The following is a 21,780-nucleotide window of genomic DNA, read 5'->3' on the forward strand; positions in this document are numbered from 1 at the left end:
TAAATACAGCATTGTGGGACCCATATAACTTTGATCTCCTTTGAACCGTTCAGTGTCACACACACCAGCCAATACGCTTCCCAATCTGATGGCCCCATATTGAGGTTGAACCATGATGACATCGGTATATTACATTCACCACTGGGCCCGGAGTTTGGATAGCCTACATTGGAATAGATGCGCACATCTGCACAGTGAATGAGCTGATGCCAAGCCTAAGTAAAGGGCAGATGGCAATGTGCTGCGAGGAAAAATTGCAGGTATCTCTAGTGGGCCCCTCTGGAGCATGGCCCAAGCAATCAACAAGATGATGTGACGTGCATGGCCCCCAACAACAGCTCCCACGCCGGATTAGATGTTACCCGGGTAACACCTTAGTGGGTGTTAATAGGGGTGTACACGAACCGAGCTAGCTCGGTTAGCTCGCTTAACTCGACTCGAAAAAGCTCGATTCGACTCAGTTCAAAGCTGAGTTCGAGCCGAGTCAAGCTGATTTTTTTAGCTTGAAAATGAGTTCAAGCAGGCCCTAGCTTGACTTGACTCGGATCGAATCCAGCTCGAATCGAACTCGGATTGAAACAATTTGGTGACTCGGTTACTTTGCCATTGGTGTTGCTCACCAACTGTTTGATAAAATGACTCTACCAAATGTAGCTAGTGGCAAGAAAGGTTTGACTAGTGGCAAGGAAGGTTTGGCCGGTCACAAGCAAGGTTTATACATTAAACAAATACCTTTGTTCTTTTTATTTTTTTTCTTTCTTTTTTTTTTCTTTTTGGTTTTTATCTTTCTTAGAAAGTGTTTAATAAAAAACTTGAAAAACTATTGCCTTTGTTTCCCAAACAATGGGATTGATGTGTTGTATATCCATATTGTCCATCTATTTTCCCAGCCCACTTTAAGACGTGTTCCAAAAAGTTCATGCAGATCCAAATCTTTGGTGGACCACACCTCAGGAAACGGTGGTGATTTAACGGCTACCATTAAAAACTTCCCACAGCCCACCATAGGCAGATCCTTAATGTTTATTTGCCATCAAACCGTTGATAAGATCAAACAGACCTGGATGAAGAGAAAATACACAGGTCAGCTCGACCCAAAACTTTTGTGGCCTACAAAGTTTTTAATGGTCATTCATCCCCTTTTCCAGTGGCGTGGTCCACTGGAAATTTGGATCTGCTTGAATTTTGGGCTAATGTCCTAAAATAAGTTCAGAAAACGGATGGGTGGTGTGGATATACAACACATTCATCAACACCTAATCTCTGACAAATGCCATCCAGGGCATTGCTGAGGCACTCTACCTGTGTAAAGGCCCCAGTCTCTTACAAACGCCATCCAGCCATCGGAACCAATCACCACACGGGAGCTGTCATGTGGGGCCGGGCCGCACTGTCCAATCACCTATGCCTTTTCAGTTTGAATAAGTGGGGACCATGGTTCAATGATCCCAACTGTTTATATGTTGAAGATTAACTATATATATATATATATATATATATATATATATATATATATATATATATATATATAGGAAAAGGTACTATGCGCTCGACCTCACGATAAGCTCCCGTGAGGTCAAGCTGTGTGGGCCCCACCGTGATGCGTGTCGACCATCAACACCGTGCATTTGATGGGTCCCCTTTAAATTATGGGATATCCCAAAAATCAGCTATATACAGAACTCAGGTGGGCCATACCATCTAAAATCATGTGAAGACACCGTTAAAACATATAAAAGCACTTGGTGGGGCCCACCTGAAATTTGCATGCGTCTGAAACTTGGTCTGAACCCTCATCCAAGTGGGACACACATAATGGATGGGCTGGATTTGCAAACCACATCTCGGTGGGCCCAAAAAATGGTTATGAATGTTTTAATGGTGCACAGCCCCTCTCCACTTCTGTATGTGGTGTGGCCCACACAAGTCACGGATTGACTTGATTTTTGAGACCTAGGCCCACGATGGAATGGTGCATCTGACTGATGGGGTAGATGTTCGAAATGCATCACGGTGGGGCCCACACAGCTCGACCTCATGGGACGGACTCGTGAGGTCGAGCGCATAGTACCTTTTCCATATATATATATATATATAAATATATATCTAAGAAAGAGAGGAATGCTCACCAAGTTTTTATTTTTTGTTTTTTTTACCAGATATGTTGGGCAGTCTAGTAAACAGATATCCATTGCCCACCCTAAATGCACCATGTCCTAATATATCCAATCTATACAAGTGCAGCCAGGATCCCAGGATCCAAGGTATACATTAATGACTGTTAATATGATGGGCCTCATTGTAAATGTAGCATGCCCAAACACTTTCCAAGTTAGCTAATTCTATCCATCCTATCTATCCCTACTACCATTTAATATTATAGTTAAAATATTGGGTAAATTATGAAAATTTCCCTTGCATAATCAGGTAAGCACTACCGATATCGTAAAATCTATATCCAACCTGCTTAGAAGTTGGGTAGTCGGGTTATCAGGTAAAATTTTAAATTGGGAGGGAAAAAACTCTAAATCGGCATCTGAATTTTCATGTGTCGGATATGTCAGGTAATTGGGTAAATGGATAAAAGTTGCCAGCCCTAGTATTCTCCTCTCTTATCTAACCGCCCTTTAAACAACAAACAAAGCCCCTCCTTTAGCCCAAATTTAGGACAGCTAGGGAAACCTCTTCTAAGACAACTTCTTTCTGTAGAAAATGAGTCTAGACCAATCTGACCACCTGCCTGAGACCAAGCAGCCCAAGCCCTGGATGATGTTATCATCCTCAGCAGGCCCAGAAAGGCTCTGCCACAGTCAAGGAACCTACCCATCTCAACCACTGACTCTGTCAATAAACACACTCGCCAAAAAGAGGTTCCAGCTTTGGCCCAAAAAATTTCTCACTCATCTAGTATACAGAGACGCCGAACCAGTGGATAATACCATCCTTAAACTCTTCCTGCAATAACCCGATAAGATTGCTCCTCACCTTGGAAGATAGCGTACAATTCTATCGAGCCCCAGCTGCAACGCACTGAAAGAGTGACAAGGTTCCACAAGATTTCATCACTGTATTTGGATGGGCGGCTCACTAATCAGCCACTCAATCCCAAACAGACCTGCCACTTAAACCATTCCTTGACCCATATTATATTTTGTTGTACTCACAGGACTCTTGGCCTTAAAGCTACAAGCCTCCATAACTATCAAAAAGGCACTGTTTGCATAACATGTGGTGGATTTTCACCACTAACAATCTTCCTGATGGAATATGAGAGTCCAATTAGTGAACAGACCATATATCACTTCTGTTGCCTGTCACCTCCACAGAGTAGAGCATCTCCCATCACCAGGTTTTCTCAAAGTTAGATTCATTGAATGAGGCGCAATGCTGTTTTGATTATCTGAATGTAACTCCCACTATGACTTGAACGTATGAATTCAACTTCCTATGCTAACTCTCTCCAGCATAGGAGTCTTACTCTGGCTACCCATTGCTAAGCCTCCTAAAGCAGGGAGTCTCACCACAGATTGAAAACTCGACTGCCCTTGACCAAACTATCTGGAGAGAACCAGAACCATGCCTTTCGCTAGTACTTACACCACAAAAGTGACCTTCTCGTTATTCTTCAATAGTTGCACTTGGGTTGCACTAAAACTTGGCTATTGTTCATGTCATCACAACTTTGGCTCCACAAACACCACTGCATCGAAAAACTTCATATCTGAAACTTGTAGACTCGAAAGCATCTCCATCACTATCGAATGCTCCCTGGCTTCTCTAATCCCAACTGGGTTATATATTAGATCTTGCTTGATCAGTGCAAAAATTTCGTTATCTTGATGATCAGGCTCAAATGGTCCTCCAACATGATACTCAGTTCAGATCCTTCATGAGCAATCTTGACAGGTTTGCTCATCTCCTTAGCATTTGTATTTTTCTTTCTCGATTCAAATCCCTCTGACCTCAACTTCTGAATGGAAGACGACACCAAAGAGATCTTCAAAGGTCATCTGCCAATTCGGATATGAAACCCAGCTTCCTTCCACACAAGGGCTCCTTAATTTCCCACCAATTAATCCACCTGTGCCTGAACTTCAACAATGTATTGCAAGTACGAACGCAACATGCCAGATCAGGACTAACCTAGGCAATAGCTATCCTTTTTTTTTCCCATTGGAAATGAAAATCTCAACAGATTTCAGCAATTTAGGACTACAATTTAGAAATTCTCCAACAGCAATGAGTCCAGCAGTGGGTCCACAGCAGATGTTCTTTTCCTCTTTTGATAGAAAGCAGAATATAAGATCCATACCTGACCAAACCAGAGGAAGCTTTTCCATGCTCCTTTGACACCAAAATAGATTTTCTTTCCAGATAATTCTGAAATTGGTTGCCCATCAAGGGGATACGAACAGAACTGATACCCATATAGTGCGATCGTGCCGACTCTCTGCCTAGCAAGTGGCAAATTAGCCATCCATCAAGTTCACTTTTGTCAGAGCATACAATACTTTCGAATCCTCTAAATCATCCAATACGTTGAAAACGAGATCACTCTGTCCTAGATGAAAGGAAGCCGCAAGAGCATGAATATATGACATTGATACGAGCCCTTCTGTTCTCATATTGGTCATTGGGCAATACTGTCTATAGATTATTCTGTTTGCACATTGGTCAACAGACTATTGTGTCTATATATTAACAACTGATTATGAATCACAAATATGTTAGTTTTCAAAACCATCAACACACCATTAAATTCAAAATGCCGGATAAAATCTCCTCTGACAATGACAGTCATTTTACTAAAGATTGCCCAATCCTTATGTTTGGGTGTGCAAGTGAATTGAATTGAGAACATTCAGCTAATCAAGAGTAAAGAACAAGAACCAGTGGTGTTTCCTGTCAACTCTGCAGTTATACATTTCTTCCATTTTCAGAACCTCATTATGAATGCAAACAACAGAAATCAGAATTTAAGTAATTTCAATGGCAATCCAATTTGATGGTGAATCCAAACATACCAAGTAGATTCCAATTGTAACATCACTTCCACAATTCATCAGATAAAAACAATACCTGTTCAACCACAGGGCGCTGCAAATGAAGTAACCAGCGACAGTATTTTTCATATTTACATTAACAAGAGGAAAGAAATAGGCACAGACATCAGCAATGGAAACAGCTATACTTTTATTCACACTGACTCCAGGCAGCCCAAACAATACAATACATACAACGAAAACCCCATTATTTCGATGCTAATAAATCCAGAAAAATGGCTAAAATACAGTTGTAACTAAGGATAGACAACTTACAGACTTGAAGAGAAGCTTTTTTCACAACCTTCTCCAAATTCTTCACACCAACATATATAGTGAGAGACAGAGAGACGTCAGCTACTGCCACGAACCCCTCCCAAGCTCTTCCCAGACGCATCTCAAACTCAAGCCACCCAGAAGCACTTCGGGCAAGCTTGGTTTGAAATTGCAATCACAATACCGTCAAAGCTGGACTGGAAAGGAATCTAACTGCAATTTGAGGGCTCTTCCTCGATTGAATACTGTTATGTCCTCTCTTTTAGACTGACTGTTTGCAATTCAATTGACTTGTCCATCCAAACTCAGCCTCATTATTCTCTTGTGACTTTCAAAATAACATTTCACCAACCCAAGTTTCTGATTGCAGAATCTCAGCTATGTCTGTCCACCCAAGTTTCTCAAGCTCTTCCCCCAACTTACCAAAAGCAGAAAAACCCATAAACCGGATCACATTGCCACACCACAGTCCCATGATAAACAGTGTCTTTGCAGAAGTAGATAGAATTCAGGTAAAACCACAAGCACCAGCCTTTCAAGCTCTTCTCCCCCAAAACCCAAATGCCCATTTACAAAGAAAGCCCATGAAAGAGTGACAACAGAACAGCTTATTGACTGAAACATGGAGAATTCGGATACTTCTACAAACCTAATTTCACACAGAAAACCGCAATTCCCCTCACCCTAATTGCAATGATAAAACTGCCCATTTGCAACAAAACACAGAGAAAACCCTAATTCAGGGATCACCCATAGAAAACACTATTATCAACATTTCAAATATCCACACACCCAGATTCCCAAACCTCCAAGAGCCCTTCATCTAAAACCTTAAATCCCCAGTCTCTCAATCAACAGAACCCCAAACACTAGAAGTAAACACCCCTAATTGTCAACAAATCCACAAACCCTAAAACCCTAAAACCCTAACCCTATACCCAACCCATCAGCGAGGCTCGTCCTCTCTCCTTCCGGAAGCCGCTGCAGGCGGCCCCGACAGCGAAGCGAGCAAATTCAGATGCCCCTGGAGTGGAAGATAGTTCCCAACCCTTGCGGCCGATGCCTCCCTCATCGACGGCATGAACCGCCCCATAGGTTGCTGCGGAAGGACAATTTCCGGTGCGGCGAAACTCCATAGCTGCCCGAAATCGGGTCGGGCAGGCACAGCCCAGAACCCGGCAGCAGGCCCGCCTATGCCCACACCGAGCCCGCTGCTACTGCTATCGTCCTTGGCGCCGTTGACGGAATCATCGTCCCGGAGCCTCTTGCCGAGTATAAACGGGGCCGGAGCGAGAGCGGCGGGACCCGGTTTGTGGTCGAGCGCGGCGAGAGTGGACGGCACGGATGATCCACCGCGGACGGCAACGGAGAGGGTGGAGAAGCTGGCGGGGGTGGTTCCGGTCCCTGTTGCAGCGATGATCGACGGCTCAGCTTGGCGGAGGAGCCACTCGATGGTCTGACCGTCGGATTTATGGCCCAGCTCGCGCGTAAGCTGGAAGACACGTGCAGCGCAGATGATGGGCATGCGTATGCGACGGCCACGGCCGTCGACCTTGCTGTGGCGGTCTTTTGAAGGTGGTTTCTTTACAGTAAGAGCGGTGCTGGTGCTGGTGGAAATATGGGGCTGTAGCTGTAGCTGCTGTGGTTGTTGTTGTGGGTCTGAAACTACTACAGTGAGAGCGTTGTTTGATGGAGAGTCTTGGGTAGACATGGAGTTTTGGTGTATGGACGGCGGTAGAGAGGATGGGATGTGGGGATGATGGTGGGCTTCTGGTCTTGGATGAGTGTTTGGAGAAGACGGAGAAATGCAGTGTCTGTTCGAATTTCTCTGTTTTTTCTCTTAGATGGTGGTGATACGTTTATCGTAAGGCGGCTCATGTCTGCTGCCTTATTGGTACAGATCCAATCCGTCCATCACGACCGTCCGACTTTTTTATTTGTCCTAGACGAAGAATGATTTTAATCTGTTAATCAGGTGGGCCACATTTTATGAAACAAATGTACTACCACATCTATGGAATGGATCAACGTGATTTTATGTTGGGAATTTCTAGATAGTCCAATTCACCTGATGGACGGCTTGGATGATTCACACGTCTGCTATATTGGTAGTAGCTTGTGGAGTTGGCAAAACGTCATTTTGTTTACTGGAATGAATCCACACGTGTTGGAATAAGATACATCAGATTCTACCCGTTGGATTTTGTGTTTTAATGATACAAGCCACAGGCTCCCCTTGGATGGATTATGGGCGAAGAAACTCTCAGATTTTGATTATACGGATGACATGATAGCCGTTCATCTGTCTAGGGTTGAAATAATACTATTGAGAACTTTTCCTTAATAGTGGAAAGGCAATACTATTTGGATAAACAGTTTGGATGTTGAAGTGCCTTCAGGTTCTTTGAATAGCTAGGTTAGCTGGATACAGGTAAGAGTTCTTCCTGCCTTAGACGTGGCATGTGCTTAGATCTGAACCGTTGGTTTGAGGGACCTACTGTTAAGTAGATTACGACTTGAAAACGTCACTAAAATCATGGTCCATAATACTAATTGGCATGAATGAAAACGATAAGCTAACATCAATCAAAGGTCAGGATTATCTAATCAAAGGTGTTCTACTATCTCAGTGGTTTGGAGATATTTATCCATCGACCGTTTTATGCCATCTTCTCAATGGTCAGGATAGTTACGATTGTGCAGTTTTCTTTTGTACGGTATCCAGATGGGGCCTACTGTTTAGACGGTCCGGATTGGAGCATATGTGAGCCACGTATGCCAAGGATGAGTTACTACCAGTTAATAGTGGAAAGGAGAACGCACACCGGAATCTGGCCTGGAGTCTAATCATTGAGCGGCAGGAGCGGGTGTAGACAGGCGGAAGGGCACATGGGGTCGCGGGCCCACACGGGACACGATTCAGGAAGTCTTGGAATTCCACGGAATTGGGATCGATTGGAGAATGAATTACGGAACTGCCACCGGCTTTCAAAGCGACGGTTGATTGAAAAAGGCGGGGGTTTTGTTTGCTTGAATGCTCTGTCAGTGGGGAGTTATTGATGCTCCGCAGGACAACGATGGTCTTTAAGCATGCGCTCATAAATTGTACACGTGGCATGATGTACCTCAATGTAAAAGTAATCAGATCATAGGAAAAATCTGTGTATAGATCCTAAGTATTAAATTAGAGTGATTGGATCATCCAAACCTCTGATCACTGGGAATTCCTCTGTTGAATTCTAACCATTGATCATTTTCCACTTAATTGTTCATTGGATCATCTTTCAATGTATTTTTAGCCATTCATCTATATTGAGGGCCACGTCCTGAACGGTTTAGTGTAACTTGCATGCATGAAATGTGCATGATTTTATGAACTCATGCATAGAAAAATAAATGCATCTCTTAAAATAAGACATATCTAAAACTCAATTCGAGCACACCAAAGTAGGGAAGCGGATCGCATACTGAGTGATAGAGTTGGGCACGGGAAAAATCAACTCATCTGACTCGTTCAGGCCGACTCGTTCCGAACTGAGTGGGTTAGTCAATCCAAACTAAGTAGACTTCTTCCCGGGTCACTCAGTAACTCAACTGGGCTGAACCCAAAATCCAACTCGATACAGACACTGACTCATGTGTGTGCATATATATATATATATATGAAAAAGGTTCTATGCTATTGAGCTCATGGGAACTTTCCATGAGGTCGAGCTGTGTGGGCCCATCATGATGCGTGTTGAACATCTACCCCATTAGTCAGATGCACCATTCCATGGTGGGTCGTGTGGGCCGCACCACATACAAAAGTTGAGAGGGGTTACCCTCCATTAAAACATTCATAATCATTTATTGGGCCCGCTCAGAACTGGTTCACAAATCCAGCCCATCTATTATATGTGTCCCACTTGGATGAGGGGTCAAATCAAGTTTCAAATGCATCCAAATTTCAAGTAGGCCCTACCAAGTGCTTTTATATGTTTTGCCATGTTTTCACATGATTTTAGATGATATGGCCCCTTGAGTTCCGTATACAGATGATTTTTGGGATATCCCTTAATTTAAAGCGGACCCATCCAATGCCCAATGTTGATATTCGACATATATGATGGTGGGGCCCACATAACTCGACCTCATGGGAAGTTCCCATGAGCTAGACCGCATAGAACCTTTTCCCACACACACACACACACACACATAACTAAGATTTAACGTTTTAGATCTAAGATGCCATGTAGCTGATGTAGAGGCTGCAAATTCTAGCATGTATACCTAGGTTTTGAGTTATGATTTCAGCCCATGGATATCCGCTACACCCAACCCAACTCAGTGCCGACTCGACCTGACTCGGTACTTGTGATTGGGTCTGACTCAGTCTGGATTAGTCCAAGATAGACTTGAACTTGGATCAAGTTAGGCATGTCGGACTCGATATCGAGTAGGGTCGAGTTCAGGTCAAGTCTATTTAAAAACTAGATCAATTCGATCAGCCCTAACTTGGTTCCAAATCAACTTGATGCCCAACTCTACTAAATAACCCAGTACACCATAACGCTCTATTCTATTGAACAAGTGTATATTGTTTATCACACCGTCTATATCTTTTTTCAGCTCATTTTAGAGGTTAACCCTAAAATTGAAGCATATCCAAAGCTCAAGTGTACCCCACCATAGGAAACAATGTTGATAATAATGTCCACCATCGAAACTTTCTTAGGGCCCATAGTAATGTTTATTTGTCGTCCAACTTATTAATAAGGTCACACAGACATGGCTAAAGGGAAAACTATTCAAAGCTCAAGCGGATCCCACCATAGAAACAATGGAATAATAATGTCCACTGTCGAAATCTTCCTAAGGCCAACCGTGATGTTTATTTTCCATCAAGCTTGTTTATAAGGTCACACAGACATGGATAAAGAGAAAATACAAATATTAACCCGATCTAAAACCTTTGTGGGCCTGTTAAGATTTCAATGATAGGTGTTCAAATAATAAAATCTCTTATAGTGTGGTTCACTTGAGTTTTAGATATGCTTTAATTTTGGCTCGTGCCCTAAAATAAGTTAAGCTGGCGAAATAGATGGACATTGGTAGATAAGACACATAACTCATGTTGGGCTCTATAGAATTTATTCAGTGCACTGTAGCATACTGAGTTACTAAGTGGCTGATCCGATTTCGATAGTGACTAAACACAGCTACTAAAACCTTCGTTGGGAGCATAAGTTCACCTACAAAAAATGAGTTTCTTCACTTTATCCGAGTGAGAAAAACATTGCTAACGGTTTGGATGACATGTAAACACCATGGTGAGCTCAAGAAAGGTTTCAACGGTGGATATTTTCATCTCTATTGTTTTTCATGGCACGACCCACTTAACTTTTAGATTTGCCTAACTTTTGATAATTTCTATTATGGAAAAAAAAAACCAATGGATAAGATAGATATATGGAGACATTATTGTGGGCCCACATTGGAGAGGAAGAAGGGGCATTCGGCAATGAAATAACCGAATTCTAGAAGCAATTTTGCTGCGGATATTTCGATTATTTGCAGCTGAATGGCATTTTGGTCAGTTGCTATGTAGTATGTGGGATGATCTTTTAGTCTATGATTGTTTGTTGAATATTTCTCCCATCAATTGATTATCTGACTCATCTATTCAAAGAAAGTTTTAGGTCATGCTCAACCAGTTCACATTTTGAAAGGTTTGGTAAATACGGAATGGAGATTATCTAGATTACGCCACGTGCCGCTATAGGGATGGACAATAAAAACATGTTTGAAGGTTGATAGATCAGGTACTCACTTGCATATGACTCGATCACAACCTGCCAAGTCAGTCCCCCAATAATCTACTCTCGTCGTTAAAATATATGCTACATGTATAGTGATCCAATATGTTAGGATTTGATTGGATATTTGCTCAAAACAACTTTCAAAATATGCTTGGTATAATTAAGTTTATCTCTTACAGTGATATGTGGTCTAATCAAATCCCACCGTATTTTTCCCTGATTATTGGGTATAGGAGACGGTTTGGCTAGTGACCCTTACATGATGTATGTGGTTTATACACGCTATCCATCCATTCTGCCAGCTCATTTTAGGGAATGGGCCCAAAAATGAGGTAAATCTAAATATCGGGTGGACCCTACCATAGGAAAATAATATTGATTGAATATCTACAATTAAAACTTCCTAGGACCCACCCTAGCGGTTATTTGTCGTCCAAACAGTTGATAGGCCAGGTTAGACCAGGATGAAGAAACACAAATATTAGCTTGATCCAAAACTTTTGTGGCCCCAAAAAATTTTTCAACGAATAGCATTCAATCCCCACTGTTTGCCATGGTGTGTGGTCCACTTTAGAATTGGATCTGCCTCATTTTTGGGTTCCTACCATAAAATGAGCAGAAAAAAATGGATGGACCACATGGATATAAGTCCTATATCATGGTGGGGCCCACAGACTGCGCCTTTGGGTATGTGCTTCCATGCTGCAGACAAAACTATTTGATGCTCTGGGGACATGTGATACCAGATAGGCATGCATTATGTTAATTACATTTGTTAACTAAAATAAGGGTCTATTTAATTGGGTGTATTTGTTTGCATTTTCACTAAATTAAATATTTATTAACTACAATGAAAAATGTCAATAGCTATGTATGATGTTGACATGTACACCTTTTGATAGGTTTTGACTTGGAAAACAAGGTTGATTGTGGACCCCACCATATTGTAGCCATTATATTCCCATTATCCATTCATTTTTTCGGATCATTTTAAGTCTTGAGCCTAAAAACGAGGCAGATCAAAAGCTCAAGTGCACCATATCATAGGAAGCGGTGACAATAATGACACTACCATTGAACCCACCATTTTCTTTGGTGTGGTTTAGGTGAGCGGTGAGGTATGGATTTATTCCATTTTTATACTCATGTGCTAAAGTGATTTAACAAAAATGAATGAACGGTGTGGATATAACACATACATTATGATGGGGGCTTACAGAGTTTTGATGATAAAATAAGATTTGAGTTTTGATAGAGTAATTTCATCCTTTTCAAACAAAGAAATTGTGTAATTATCATGCTTTTACCCTAAAATTATCATATTTACTTTCAAATAAACAGGCATTAAGCAACGTGGGTGGAGAAAACTTTCTGATAAGTAGTGGTTGAAACACAACACTAAGAAATTGAACATGTGGCATGTCACTTTCCGTTGAGGTCTGTCTATCCCTAGCTAAATGACAATGACGCTAGAAATCCTATGGTTGATATGTAGTGGCGATTGAAAATAACAAATAATTCAACTATCTGTATTCAACAAACAAATGTCCGGTATTAAGAGGTTCGAATAACTAAGTTTCTCCATTTTGAAGGGAGGTCGTTTATAGTTAATCTAGCAATTTGGCTAGTTAAAATAAATTTAATGTATGACACATGTATAATTCTGAGTATCCAAGCATCAACCATCATGCTCTGCCAGAGTTTCAATAAACTCCTCCAATAGTAGTTATTTTGGATCAAAAAAATTAAATCTAATTGGTCATTTATTGATTAAATCTGAATCATTCCTTATTTTTCATCTTAAAGTACACTGTAAGAGCTGAGGTGTAAAGATAGAAAAACACTCACTTAAATATAGGCTTAAGGCGAGTTAAGAATTTATTATTTTCAAGGCGATATTTGTACCCTATTGGTGATTAAACTAATTTACAAAATGATTATGACAAATCCATCTAAAAAATACAATAAGCCTCTTCTTCATAAATGGAGAAATGTGGGCTTCAAGTACAAAGCTAAAAAACCATACTCGTATATCCCTAACTTTTGCGTTGTTACAGCTTACATCTTGAAAAATTATTTATAGTTTACTGCTTGAAAAAATTGTTCACAATTTAGTATTTTAAAAACCATAATTTTTAAAAAACCACCTATAGTGAAAATGAAAAAGAAGAAGAATATAAATTGTTAAAATTATTGTTTTTTTATTAATCATAAAGATGAATTTATAAAAACTATCAAGAAATATAAAAGAGTCATTTTTACGACACAAGCCATTATATATATAACTTTTCAAGGTCACGACTCTTCATCAATGGCTCTTATTCATTATTAATGATATCTCTTCGTCTTTAATTATATATTAAATTAGAATATATTCACCAAGAGATACTATCATTCACAATCTTTACCACCAATCACTATTCTTCCACAATTTTTTTTTTATAAATTGAAAAAGAAACTAATATTTTTCTTTTTCTTATTTTTAAAAATTCAATAAATTGTTATTTTTTTAAAAACCCCAACACATCGATCAGTTGGGACACCACTCCAGAATGATTTTGGATCATGATGCATCGAACGTAGGCCGGCCTACGTTTTGGACGGTCTAACTTGACATGCATGCCACGTGCACAATGGGCGACTGCTCTCCCGAGTTAGCTGCATGTACAGCGACACATCAATGAAATCCGTGCAGGTGCACGGTCCGATGATACCAACTGTCCATCCGGTGGGCCCTATGATAGACAGCCATTCCTAAGATATTTGTCCTAATGGAACGATTTTTCTCGGGTTGAACAACCTTTACCCTCTTTCTTCTTCTAGCCGTTTGTTGGAAGGATGTTTATCGAGTGGATGAGATTGTCCTAATGATCTGATATTTTCAGAGTTCCCAACACTTATTTATAACCATCGGATAAGGATCGCGTGGTAGGTACTTACCGGAGTTGCTTTCTCTAACGTGGGGAAACCACCTAACATGCATAAAATCCACCCCGTCCATCAGCTGCACAACCCTTTGTTTGGCCTTGTTCCGAAAACCAAAGTAGATTCAACACTCAGGTGGGCCACTCCATTAAATCACACGTTATGGCTTACCTCAGTTCTGGAATATTGTTCTTCTTTTTTGGTAATTGTTACATCCTGACGAGGCACTTAATATGAATGGCTCCGATGGCATATAAACACCACGGTAAGTCCTAAATAAAAGCAACGGTGAGAGCCTCATACCAACTGGTGTGGCCAACCCGAGTATTATATCATCTTTTTATTTGGGTTCAACATTTAAAATTAGGCAGAATACCTATGGACGGGTTGGATCTTATGAAAGTTACACCCACGTGGCTCTCAATTAGCGAACGTAACCTTATGAGTAACATAGCGCGAGGTACGCTAGCACGTTTCTCCAAGAAATCACAGGATCGCCCGGATTTTCAGGGCGTTTATAAATGCGTCTATGTTATGGGTTTACTACTTTAGATGGAAAGAGGACGTTTACAAGCCCCACGCGCACCTCTCTACGCAGCTCACGAGCCTACCTTGCTAATTAATGAGGAATCTCAGCCGTTCATAAGATATGCCACACAGTGTATCTGTATACACACAAGAAAAAAATATCGATCTGTTGATTTTGTAGGAAATGTATACAGAAAAAGAATGGACGGTTTTAAAGAAACTTCCGAATGTTCCACATTAAAAGTAAAATCATGGCCCACCTTATGCGTGTAACACGATCATTTATTGTGTATGTTTATCTTTTTATGTGAGCCTACCGTATGCAGCGATCTGATGTACTAATTCTAGCACGTGTGACGCGTGTAAAGATGGATGTAGGAGAAGGTGCTTGTGTGGCTAGAAAACCTCTAAAAGAGTATCTTGGTCGCTTAGAAGAAGATTGCTACAATACATCCCAACGCACTGCTATTCTATAACTCGAGACCTTTATCCTTTAGTCATAGAGGGTTTTTTGAAAAAATCGAAACCATTTATAAGATGGACCACACCGTAGATGGGTTTAAAAAAACAATTTTTTTTTTTAAATTTAAATATATTATAAACGATCTAAATAAAAATAAGTAACGGTGCATTCCATATTTGTAAAATGGAATTAATAATCGAAGGGTTGAAATATTTGGATATGTGATTATTTTTTTCTGTGGTATATGTATGATTATATCCATCATATAAACGGTTCGGATCATTGTCAAATGTCCTATATCTATCAGATAGAGTACAGGAAGCAGTTATGCGTCCCAATGTATTGTACCAAAACCTCCATTCAGAGGTGTGTTTTTAAAGCAAGGACAGAGGCTGTTGGTGTTGGGTGCTGGAACGGGCTTCTAATTTGGGGGAGGGTTAGTTTTGGTATTTGAGAAAGAAACAGCGACGCTACCGGACAGTGGGCCCAGATATAGGTAGTCATGAAATTCCTCTTAATTGCCACCTGATTGGATTGGAAATTACCAAAATGCCACGACTTCCAAGAGCTCGTGCATGGAAGAGCGACTCGAATGATCCTCCTCTAGTGCCGACGTCTCTGCTGGAAAAGCTCTGTGGGCCCCACCGTGATGTATGTATTTTATCCATGCCGTCCATCTATTTTAACATCTTATTTTGGGGCATGATCCCAAAAACGAGGCAGACCAAAATCTTATGTGGATCACGTTACAGGAAAAAGTGGTGATTGAATGCCCACCGTTAAAAACTTCCTAGGGCCCATTGTAATGTTTATTTTCCATCCAACCCGTTGATTAGGTCACAAAGACCTGGATGAAGGGAAAACACAAATATCTGCTTACTCCGGAACTTTTGTGGGCCTGAAGAAGCTTTTAATGGTGGGCGTTCAATCACCACTGTTTCCTATGGTACGCCTACATTATATTCAGATCTGTCTCATTTTTGGGCTCATGCCGTAAATGATCTGTAAAAATGGATGGACGGGATGAATATAAAACACATCCAACATGGTGGGCCCACAGCTTTTCCAGCACCGACGTGGCCACCGTAGGGGTCCCTTCCGAATCCGAGTCGACGAAAGAGATGGAGCCCACAGCGGTAATCCAGAGCATTGTACTAATGCCTTGGATATTCATATTAAAAGATCCTGCCCGTAAATCTAGGCCCCTTCTTCAAATGGATGGTACACAACTGTGAGACGCTACAGATCAATGGTCTGGATTAGTGAATGATGCGCCTCGCACACAAAAATGAAAATGGGGGTACTGACAAATGGCTAGGATTGATGAGAGTTACAGGCTGGTAAGCCAGTGGAGGAACTGATAACTGATCCAGTACGTGCATGGTACCCAACATATGATACCATACCACCTTCCCTGCCAACGTGCCATATTTGTTAGGAATCAGAACCATTAAATACGTGGGCCCTACCATGAAGATCAACCGAGACAAAAATCATGCTGTTCTAATGTCACTGAGAATATTTTGATTAAAAATATTTTAAATAAATAATTATATATAAATATATAAATGTTAATAATGAAAAAAACTTAGTTTTTAGTGTTTGGGAATAGTGCCTTGTTGGAAAGGAGAAAAGAAAGTTTTCTTTCAATAATCATTTGAAATTATTGACAATAACATACATGTGTTATATCTAAACCGTTTATTTGTTTTGTAACCTCATTTTATGGCATGGGCCTAAAAATGAGGTAGATCCAAAACTTATGTGGCCCCAAAGAAGTTTTCAACGGTAAGTATTCAATCCCCATTGCTTTCTATGGTGGGATCCACTTGAGCTTTAGATCTACTTGATTTTTTGGCCCATGCTCTAAAATGATCTCAAAAAATGGGTGGACGGTGTGGATATAGCCCACACATCATGGTGAGACCTACACAACTTGCTAACTTTGAGTGATATTAGCACGAGACCCGATACGATTCCATCTAGCCTACTTCCAAGCTTTTCCACTCTTCCCAAACGTGGAGTGGAATTGGCACACGACCAGATGCAATTCCATCCCACCTAAGCTCATCTAATCCAGCCGGCCAAACAGGCCCTAATGTTTGATAGGTGAATCAGAGGAGTACCGGGACTGACATATTCCAAGCGTATGCATATGCGCATGGTACAAGCTCGGGCTTTGTACGATGGTGCAGGCATGTGAGGCACGGTGACTCAAGCAGCGGTAGTGGCATACTTTGCATTTGGCTGGATTCGAAGTCTGAGAGGGACCTGTCTATCTTATATACGAGCTAAAACTTTTCGTTTAAGAGAGTGTCAAAACGGCCAACATGCAGTTGGCCTCCCACATGTAAAACGGTTAGAAATTGTCAAATAACAGCTAGTATTTAGAACCAAAATGTCTAGCTATCCTTGGCTATATAAACTGAGTTTGGCTAGTTCATTTGGACGGCACAAGCCATTCAATGCATCTTCTCATATGAACCAGGAAAGGTTGAAGTGTTTTCTGATCAAGACAGCAAGTTCAATGTAGGAGACATAGTAATTTGAAGAAGATGGTAAGAACCAAGATGTTCAAAGTAGGAGACGTAGTAATTTAAGAATTTTATCTTTCCACCTTCCTAATCCAAGAGAGAAATTTAAGCCGACATGGAAAAGTCATTTAGTCGTTCGAGAAGTACTCTCCGGTGTGTCGCACTTTACCTCACTAACATGGAAGGCAAATATCTTGAGCCTATTAATATCAATGCTAATCATGTCAAGCTTCATTATGGTTAATACGTTAATATGAAAGAATAAGTTGCTTGAGGTTAGATCCCACATTTCCCCACCTATTTGTCCTCGACCAAAAAGAATCCAAAAATAAAAATAAAATATAATGTACAAACAAAACAACGAATAAAACCACCTAGATTTTGAAAAATAATAAGAGGGCATGTACAGAAAGAGGGGAAAAAGAGAAAAAAGAAAGAAAAACTGAGAGCAAAATTTCATTTTCCATTCCATTCGTTATATCCATCTCAGGCCACTCATCTCATAAAAACTCTCTGTTTCTCTACGAAGCTATCTCCGGAAGGTGATGATGGAAGTCCAAGTAAAAATAAATAAATAAATAAATAAAAAACACAATAAAAACAAAAAAGAAGGGCATCCAAAGCGCAAAGGGCAAGGTGATAATATGCAAGGATGCCTCAAGTAAAAATGATGGATGCATTGCAAACTTGGTGAAAACCCAAATAGACGCCAAGGGTAAAAATGCACAGCTACCAAAGGGCAGGCAAGATCAAATATATGAGACATAGAGAAAATCCGAAAGACCGCTACGGGCAAAAACAACGGGGAAGCAGATGTATTGAAAACCCAAAAGGGAGCTGCAGGCAAAAATTGTAACAAAGAAAAACAATAAATAATTTTATTATTATTTTTTTTTAACGACAAGAGTATGGTCAAATAATTATGGATCCCTGGCTATTCTCGTATCTCGAAGGCCAGGTGGGATAACCTGGATGTTTAAGAACATTCATTCCATTTAAGAGATACTTTCGAGTGTTTACTTCTAAGGGCCCTTCAAAGCCCTCAGGAATCAACTCAGAGTCCATTGAGGATGAATGTTGGAACAATCATATGTCTGATCCATATGTCCAAAACACCATAGTAATAACTTTACACACATACATATGCATGCACATATACATAAGTAAAAATAAATAGATTTTCTTTCGTTTCATTTCATCATTTCTACATCCATGTACATTATTATCAACTGCAAACATGTAGATATACCACTAACCCATACTTGGGCCAAAATGTATATACATCCCATCTCCACACCTATGTCACCAACTTATTCAATTCGTGAGACGCTTTCCCAAAGGATCCGATGGATTGAATACTCTTGACCAAGACATGCTGACATATTGAGAGAAATCTCGAGCCAAGGCTATAATATGCTCTCTATGCAAATGAAGAATCTCTCTTTGAACATAAAATCCATCTCGATTTGGAGGAGATCGTGCTCTCTTACCAAAGCATCCCTCCCAGATTGTACCACATGCCCTTTAAAGCCAAGTGGGGCCCACATCAATGACACCCATAAGTTGCCATTTGCCTACTACATCAAGCGTCAAATCAGACATTAAAATCATTGTTGCGGCCTAGGTAAGCATCTATCCATCTATCCATTCCATTTTCATTCGCATGCATGCAATACATATCCGATCTTGACTATCAAATGCTTTGATTGAGGCATTTGGATGTCATATGATGGATTAGACCTGCACATCGACCACACATTATCCGATCTTGACCGTCCAATGCTCTAATCGACGCATTTGGACATTGTATGACGGATCAGATCCGTACATCAATCCCACATATTCGATCTTAACCGTCAAAATGCTCTAATCAAGGTATTCTGACTTTACATGATAGAATAGATTTGCATACTGATCACATATCATGGATTCACACACATTGTACATTGCATTTCATGCATTTTTTTCATTCCCTAGTGGACCCCTGGAGTGGATCCTTGGTCTTGACCATCCCACATCCACTCAAAGCCTTGTGGACATCGAATGACAGATAAGATCCATTCCATTTCATTCCATGCATATTTTATTTTATTTTCTCAATGGATATTTTATCTTAACTGTCCCGCATCCACTTAGAGTCTTTTTAGACATCAGATGACGGATCAGATAAATTACAGTGCATCACATCATGACCATTATTTCAATAAGAGAACCATGATTCTGACCATCCAAATTTCCAAAAAAGACCTTTTGGACATCTTATGGCAAATCAGGTCTGTTCCATTTCATCTAGCATCTTCAGTCTTGATCGTCTAAAGCTTTAATTGAGGCCATTAGACGTTGTATGGCGGATTAGATCAAACCCTGATTTTGATTGTCCAAATTTCTAAACAGAACTTTTAGATGTCGGGTGGAAAATTAAGTCCACTCCATTACATTTAACATTCTCCGATCCTTTCCGTCTAAATCTTTGATCGAGGCATTTAGACGTGGATGTCTGATCGGATCGACATATATTGATCACCTTATATCTTGATTGCCCAGAGTTCCCATTGGAACCTATTGGACACCGTGTGATGGATCAAATCTATCCCAAGGCATACCACATTTTGTACATGCCTCACCTACGCGAACGCCAGAAGGCAGTATGTCTGTTAAATGTAAAATCCACAAAAAATAAAATTAAAAATTTTTAAAAATATCCAACGCTTTTAACATCTTATACATCGATCAATTTTCCATACTTGTCAGTGGATGCCAACGCGATAATAAATTTGATTTTGGTTTAATCCCAAGTGAATTTCACCCCAAAGATTTTAAAAAATAGACATAAGATGATCGGCCTGAACTCACAGTGTCAGTCCGATCATTCTAGGAAAAGGATAGCTATAAAATACTTAATTTTGAAATACTCTGTTTTGGTTATCATAACCAACCACCACTCCCGAAAAGAACTTCTACAAGCCACGATGATAAAATTCAGAACTCGAATGGATAAAAGCCTAATCCAGACAACTCTAGTATGGGACACCTGCAAAATTATTACATTGTAATGCGGGAGATTTGTAAAGTCACAAAACGTAAAAACAACTATCTATTAAAAATAATATGCTTGCAAGCAATCCTAAGTACTTGTGCAACATTAAAAAAAAAAAAAAACCTACTCCTTTAGATCCAACGTGTTTTATCCTCATAAGGGCACGCGTGTAGGGGCTCTAACTGTTCACCACCCCAAGTATAGGGTCATGATGTAGTAATAATCTCAGTAAGACCGAGGTCGAATCCACAGGGACTGAACCTTGTACCTAATCTGAAAGTAACTTGAACTAGAACTAGGCGAAGATGTAATCTAAATCAGGTAAATTTTAAGAGAATAATGGTGAAAGTTTAAACTAAAACTTGTAAAATTCAGAAGTGGGAAACTAGGGATTCCAAGGATCCACTTGTAGAGATCAGGAATATCTATGCTTGATTCATGAACACAATTGGAATCAGAGTCCCATCTTCATCCAGTTAGAAAATATATCATTAAAATCTAAATCCGAATCAAATCTGAACTTCCTTTGATCTAGTTTTCAAGAGATGAGAGGTATGAGAATTATAATTGATTCCATCATAAAACCATGCCCATGAGACAAAGCAAACAATAGAATTTAACCAATCCACAACCAATCTAAGAGAGTCATGAACGTTAGGAAGGATTCCGTCACCCAACCATGCCCAGGAGACGATGGTGAACAACAGGGCCTCTTAAATTTACAATCTCATAATGAAAAGAACATACTCAAAGCTATTGCAGATCTACTGTAATTTGAGTCACAATAAACCATTAAAAACTGAAAGTATATTTTATAATCAAACTAGAATCAAAGTCTTAGAAACCAACCCATCACACTACAAGCTTCACCTCTTAGCCCTAGCTAAGAGGTTTAGCCTGACATAGTCATGCTAAAAACTCTTAAAAACATAAAGGGAGGAAGAAAGAAAACCAAAGAGAAGGGATAACAAAGGATGAAGAATGAAGAAGCCAGCCATTTTTTTCTCTCTCTCCTTTGCTTCCACGCTCCACGGCCTCCCTGGATCTGCCTCCACGGTTGCCCACGTCCAAGGTTAGCTGATCTCCACGTCCAAGCCTTCCTTTTATAGAGTAGGAAGGAGGGCAAGGTCGGTCGGTGCTGCTGAAGTCGGTGGGTGAAGGCCTTTCGCAGTGC

The 21,780-nt window shown here is 40.4% G+C and overlaps 1 protein-coding gene across 1 annotated transcript; it reads right to left on the reverse strand.

Moving 5' to 3' along the window:
* Positions 1 to 5,169: 5,169 nt before the first annotated feature.
* LOC131242901 (transcription factor TCP7-like) lies at positions 5,170 to 7,149 on the reverse strand. Its single transcript, XM_058241861.1, has one exon. It carries the CDS (start codon positions 7,027 to 7,029, stop codon positions 6,265 to 6,267), a length of 765 nt encoding a protein of 254 aa, XP_058097844.1. The 5' UTR covers positions 7,030 to 7,149; the 3' UTR covers positions 5,170 to 6,264.
* Positions 7,150 to 21,780: the final 14,631 nt, after the last annotated feature.

This window comes from Magnolia sinica, chromosome 4, assembly GCF_029962835.1.
Source record: "Magnolia sinica isolate HGM2019 chromosome 4, MsV1, whole genome shotgun sequence".
In the NCBI taxonomy this organism is placed as follows: Eukaryota; Viridiplantae; Streptophyta; class Magnoliopsida; order Magnoliales; family Magnoliaceae; genus Magnolia; species Magnolia sinica.